The 6919-nt window shown below is 40.7% G+C and overlaps 1 protein-coding gene across 1 annotated transcript; it reads left to right on the plus strand.

Moving 5' to 3' along the window:
• Window positions 1–522: 522 nt before the first annotated feature.
• Window positions 523–6261, plus strand: fezf1 (FEZ family zinc finger 1; the record flags this gene model as incomplete). The annotated part of the gene is made up of 4 exons (XM_080438212.1): window positions 523–1569; window positions 3147–3281; window positions 4348–4480; window positions 6011–6261. The coding sequence occupies 4 exons, from the start codon at window positions 523–525 to the stop codon at window positions 6259–6261; spliced, it is 1566 nt and encodes a 521-aa protein (XP_080294338.1).
• Between the last annotated feature and the right edge of the window lie 658 nt (window positions 6262–6919).

A 6919-nucleotide genomic window follows, 5' to 3' on the forward strand; every position in this document is an offset into this window, starting at 1 on the left:
TGGAGAAGAACTGAGCAACAATTATCTACTTCACTCTCTCTCTCTCTCTCTCTCTCTCTCTCTCTCTCTCTCTCTCTCTCTCTCTCTCTCTCTCTCTCTCTCTCTCTCTCTCTCTCTCTCTCTCTCTCTCTCTCACACTCACTTGGACCGTAATAACGATCGGACTCAACACGGTGTTTATTGACTGCAGAAACAGGCCCTGCTGGACGTCAAAGTGGTGATTGTCCACAAATCAACGCATCGGAGCAGTGAGGGGGTCCGCCTGATGCCCTGGAGCAGTGAGGGGGTCCGCTTTGATGCCCCTGATCAGATGCCCTGAGTGACAGACAGTCGTACCGTGCCGGGACAAGAAGAAGACACGTTGATCATGATGGTGCCCTCGGTCCAGTGAGACACAGACAGCCCTAAAACCAGCGGGTAGATCTGGAGGAGGACGGGACGGCCACGCACACGGTGGTCTCCTCTGGTGTGTGTGTTTTTTTTTGGGTATAGAGCGCGGCGCTCCATCCCAGCTCAGCGGGGATGTTCGGCTCCCCCCCGGCTTCTTCCACAGGGAACATGATCACCTCCTCCAGCAACACGATCACCTCCAGCAGCACCGTTAACAACATGATCACCTCCAGCAAGCCTCTCGCTTTTTCGATCGAACGGATTATGGCGCGGAGCCCCGAACCCAAGACGTCGATACCTTTCCCTAACTTGTTTGCGCACCCCCAGTCCCACCCTGCTGCTGCTCCCACTCCTACCGGCGGCAAAACGGAGCCCAAGCAGCCGCTTAACACCAGCCCGTCGCCCCTTCAGCATCATCATCATCATCATCGCATGATCCCCTTCACGGTGCCGCTGGGGTTCGAACCACCGGCGGCGGCCCACACCAAGCTCAGCCTCTGCAGCGGCTTGGACGCGAACACTTTCGACGCGTCTTCGTATCATCATTCTAACGAGCTGGTGCCTTGCATCGGTCTGAACTATAATAATAATACTACTAATAATAATAATAATACTAATAAAAGCGAGCAGCAGGACCACCTGAGTCTGGCTGCCTCCACCTTGGGCCATCAGTACAAGCTGTTCCGTCCTCGCGTGGTCAACCAGGGCTCCTTCCACGCCACCATGGGCCTGGGGGCCGCTGTTTGCTACCTGAACTGCGGCGGAGGAGAGGTCAGCTGTCCGGTCAACCTCCATCCCACCATGAGCTCCACCATGGCCTCCATGACCTCAACCATGGCCTCCTACCTGCTCGGATCGCCGCTCCACCAACACCATCACCACCACCGGCACAAGGCAGCCGCTTTCCTCCATCAGCACCATCACCAGGAGAAGACATCGTCGGGCATTAAGGCGACCACGCCGACGTGCGTCGTGGAGCGGTCCTACCCGACCTCCAACAACTCTTCTTCTTCTTCTTCTTCTCATCAGAGCCTCCATCATCACCACCATCACCTCCATCACTACATGAAGGACCATCATCACATTCTGGCCGAGAAGATCTTCAAGGGATCGTCGAAGCTGAGCGGCGGCTGTCCGAGTGGGAAGCCCAAGGTGTTCACCTGTGAAGTCTGTGGAAAGGTATTCGAAAAAAAATAAAATAAAAAAAGATCTGCTGCTTTATTGTTTATTTTTTTTATTAAACCCATTAAGACCTGAAGCCGATTCTACAAATGTCTTCTAAATCCCAACAGTTTTCTGAAAAACGTATGTTCAGTGGTTCTCAAACTTTTTCATGTCAAGGACCCCCAAAATTAATTGTATTTGGCGGCCGACCACAATGACACAATCTCAAAATATTTTTTTCAGAAGCAAAGATTTGAGTTAAAAATGTTCGCTTTATAAAAGAATATATATATTCAAAGATTTGCACATATTTTCCACACAAGCTCATAGCGTGGCACTCGGAGTCAGTGCCGCGCTATGAGCTTGTATCTGTACAAGTGTAGGCTAATGCTTTTTAGCTCAAATTTTAAAAAAAAATGACACAGATGGTTCCAGGTTCCAAATAAGAAAAAGAGGTTGTGCATGAACAATGGGTTTTCTCAGTGGAGTGCTGGACCCAAAATCCAGTATACACAAAAAGTAGGAATTGAAAAAATCTCAAAAAGGTAGCACATGATCATCCAAAATTTCAAATCAATGGAAGACAAAAGTCTCACATTTCCACTTTTTTTTTATTGTCACACACCAATAAACGAACGCTGAAAAAGGTGGAATGTGACTACTCTGTCCTCTATTGATTTGAAAATGTTGGATGTGCTTTACCTTTTTTTTTTTTTTTTTCAATTCCTACTTTTTATATGTTTATTGTTTATTACGGATCCCCATCAGTCCTCACATCAGTGAAGACTATACTCTTCCAGGGGTCCAAACATTTACACTTAACAATCAAATTAAAACATAATACAAAGGAATTACACCATTTAGTTAAAAACAAAACAAAACAACAAAAATTACATGAAGTTTTCACATAATAACTCGTGTTATAATAGGTATATTATTACTCTCTGGTGGACAAACCAAGAAATGATATATATACATGTACAAAAAATACTTTAACCATTAATTTATACTTAAGGCTATTCAAAAATAGAAGATATACAAGCTCATAGCGCGGCACCAAGTGCTTTGCTATGAGCTTGTAGATCTGCTATTTATGAAAGATCCCTGGCACAAAATATTTTTTTTCAGATGGGGGTCTGCAGCCAAATACATATCATTTTGGGGGTCCTTGACATGAAAAAGAATTATAGCCGACTATATCCAATTACAGACAGTCCAAACATCAAACATAACGTCTTCACTAATCACTGCATCCCTTCATTTCTTTTGGAAGCTGGATTTATTGCCTATCCTTATTAATATATGTGTCGGGAGGCCATTCCAATGTCATGGTTGTGTCGTTTGTACCATTGGTTCTCAAACTTTTCCGTGCCAAGGACAAAAATTATATGCATTTGGCCATCTCAAAATATTTTGTTCCAGTCCAGAAATTTGAATTGCCAAAGTATAAAATATGGATGAAGGGGTTAAAATGATTGTGACGCTTTATTAACTAATTTTGCTTTTTATTGTTTAACCCTTTGGCAATAATATGTTTATTCATTATTTATTATGTTTATTTATTTATTTATTTGTGTGCGTGCGTGTTGCAGGTGTTCAACGCGCACTACAACCTGACCCGCCACATGCCCGTTCACACCGGAGCCAGACCGTTCATCTGTAAGGTCTGTGGGAAAGGATTCCGACAGGCGAGCACTCTGTGTCGACACAAAATCATCCATACTCAGGTAGGCAAATAATAATATCACACATATATATATATATTCAGGTGGGCAAGAAAATTATAATTATATATAGGCCTATATATATACATTTCTCCTTTATTTATTCAGGAAGGTCAATTGAGAGCAAGCTCTCTTTTCCAATGATGCCCTGATTACAGTAAATATAGCATAGCATTAAAGGACGACTTCACCGCTTTTCAACCTATCTTCATATAATTGGTCCTCACTAATACTCATGATAAAATGGTACCATTTCTTTCTACTCGGCCTGTGTCTCATAGGAGGGCTATGGACAGTCCAGAAACCGTCTACCAGTGACATCATCGTTAGGCATGATTTTTTTTCCCCAACAAGATTTCACATTTTTTATTTAGATTTTTATTAACACGAGAACAATGGCTTCTTTTATTGGCATTGCAACTTTCCAGGAATAGAAAGCCTGCAGTTTCTATTAGCTTGGATTCCCCATCGATGATGTCACTGGTAGACGGGACTCTGAACTGTCCACAGCCCTCCTCTGAGACACAGACCGAGTAGAATTTTTTTTTACCATTTTATCATGAGTATTAGTGAGGACCAATTATATGAAGATAGGTTGAAAAGCGGTGAAGTCGTCCTTTAAACTAAACAAATGACAAAATAATAGACATTTCAGAATTTCAAAGAATGCAGCTGTTTAAGGTGAAGTGAATTATATATAGTATATATATATATATATATATATATATATATATATATATAGAGAGAGAGAGAGAGAGAGAGAGAGAGAGAGAGAGAGAGAGAGGCCTATATTTTCATATTTTGATACGAGCTGTAATTAATGTTGTTTATGGTGATTGGTGAATATATGTACAGGCGGAAAGCCGAGCTGCGTGCTATGGACAAATAATTATACACTAGCCTACTATATATAGTGAAACGAAATAAAAATTCAGGCTGAGTGTCAGGCTAATATATAGGCCTAGCTTACGGTCAGCTTAATGCATAGTATTTATATATTTATCTGCTGTCCTGATTTCATTCTTACTCATTTTACTTTATTGTTTGTATTGTATTATTTTAATTGCAGGAAAAACCCCACAAGTGTAACCAGTGTGGGAAAGCCTTCAACCGCAGCTCCACGCTCAACACTCACACGCGGATCCACGCGGGATACAAACCGTTCGTCTGCGAGTTCTGTGGCAAAGGCTTCCATCAGAAAGGTATTATTATTATTATTATCAGTGGTAGGCCCTACTCAAATGTTTTACTTAAGTGAAAGTATCAAAAAGTCTGGAATTCAAAATTATACAAAAGTACAAAAGTATTGGTATCAAAATAGTCTACTTAATGTACCAAAAGTAAAAGTACAAAAATGTTTGAAAATAGCTCACAACACGTCGCGGTTGTGAGCTTGCTATTTTCAAATAGCCTAGGTATAAAATAGGGCTAAAGTGGTTAATGTATATTTGTTTAAAATCGTACTTAATTACAGTACTTGAGTAAATGTACTCAGTTACTTATTACAACCCTAACCCTAACCCAACACCACTTACTATTATCATTCATTATTATTATTATTATTATGTGGGAAAGGCTTCCATCAGAAAGGTAAACAGAACCAACCTTTTTTCTGTTCAAATTGCAGCGTTAATAATAATTTGACTTCAAATGCCTTTTGTTCAGATTTTGATATATTCTTATTTTGTAGTGTGTGTGATATTGTGTACATTTAAGCATTGGCCTTTTAACGTCTCCTACACAATATTTGCTCATGTATTGTTTTCTGTTTTTAACATTTTATTGTGCTAATAATAATTAACCACTTCAAACATTTGCCCAAAAGGGCATGCTCACATTGTGAGCATTTCTTTTTGCACAATGTGATCTACAATTTGAGCCAAATTGTGAGCTTGTAGATTTTGTGTTGTGTGCAGAGAGGGAAAGAGCGCATCAAAGTAGGCAACGCATGAGGGTTTAAGGGGTTAAACTCAAGTTTTGAAGGGTAGTCTAATTAAGTGGTTCTCAAAGTGGGGTCCGGGGACCCCCAGGGGTCCATGGAGAGTGGTTCCAGGGGGTACCCAGCCAAAGTAGGTATAGTTAAAACAGCATCACAATCATTTTAACCCACTTTATCCATTATATGTTGGCTATTTTAAAAATAGCCTTCTTGACACGAAAACGTTTCAGATTCCATTGTGGTCCTATATCAATGCATCAACATAGCATAATACATCAACACAATAATAAATACATCATCAACAAATTTAAACACTATTTATATACAAAGGAGAAAAAGGATAAATGGTGGCAGTGAATGACACCTCCTTTATGGGAATCTGCATTAGCCTCCCCTTGTGGTCTCTTGTCCTTTTTGAAATTGTGAATGAAACCAGTGATTCACATCCTTTAATGCACTGGTTCCCAAGCAGTGGGTCGGGACCCATGATTGGGTCGTGGACTCATTTATATGGGTCCCGAGTAAATATTAAATATAAACAAGAAAATCACAGCTTTTCATCAATTAAAAACAATTCCAACATTTTTCAAAAGTATTTCATAAATAAAATAAAAATTAAATCTAATAATTTCCATAAATAAATAAAAAACAATGTTCAAGAAGTAGCCTATAGTCTTGGGCAAAAAAGGTTTGGGATGGTGTTGTCAGAATGAGAATTTTCCCATGTTTGTTATAGTTCCTAATTCTAATTATTATAATTTATTTATTTAAAATATTTGTCTTTGGCATGAAGGTAACTACAAGAACCACAAGCTGACGCACAGCGGCGAGAAGCAGTTCAAGTGCTCCATCTGCAACAAGGCCTTCCACCAGGTGTACAACCTGACCTTCCACATGCACACGCACAACGACAAGAAGCCCTTCACCTGCCCCACCTGTGGGAAGGGCTTCTGCAGGAACTTTGACCTGAAGAAGCACATCCGAAAACTGCACGACAACCCCAAGTCCCCCCTGACACCCTCACCCTCCTCTGAGTCTCACTGAAACTCATTATACACCGGCTTATAGAGGGCATAGCAGTGGGCGAACCATTTTGTGGTTACACAGATAGAAAACCCATTCCTCCTCCCCCCCCCCCCCCCCCCCATATAGAGATTTGCGAAAATATTTAATTATTTGAAGCCTGGAGCCAAGCCATGCATCCAGGCTCCTGCATGGTGGAGAATCATGACCATAAAACAATCAATCATGACCATAAAACAGTGTAAAACAGTGTGACCATAAAACAGTGTTTTTTGTTTAACCCTTTTCATATCAAGGTCCATTATTTATTCGGCATTTGAGCCACGGACCACCGTTTGATGAGACTTAGACTCCAAAACTTAGAATATTTTATTATCGTTGGATAAGCTTTTGCCCACAATTCCATGCTGTATTGATGTGGTAATAGAGATAACAAGCAAACGTTGATCGAAATAACAATTCTTCTACATTCTCTAATTGTGTAGACTTCTTGTAAATTCTGGAATGCAGATGTTTAACAATAATTTAACTCTTGAGAGTGTAAAATGAAACGGGTCCATTTGGTTTTATTTTACAGTCTCAAGTCAAGAGTTAAATATCTACCTATATAAGGGTCCATTTGGTTACCAACTCTCCATCATTTAGTTGGGGACCACCTGGAACCCCCTCAAGGACCACT

The sequence above is a fragment of the Gymnoscopelus braueri genome (assembly GCF_963280865.1).
Source record: "Gymnoscopelus braueri genome assembly, chromosome: 9".
In the NCBI taxonomy this organism is placed as follows: Eukaryota; Metazoa; Chordata; class Actinopteri; order Myctophiformes; family Myctophidae; genus Gymnoscopelus; species Gymnoscopelus braueri.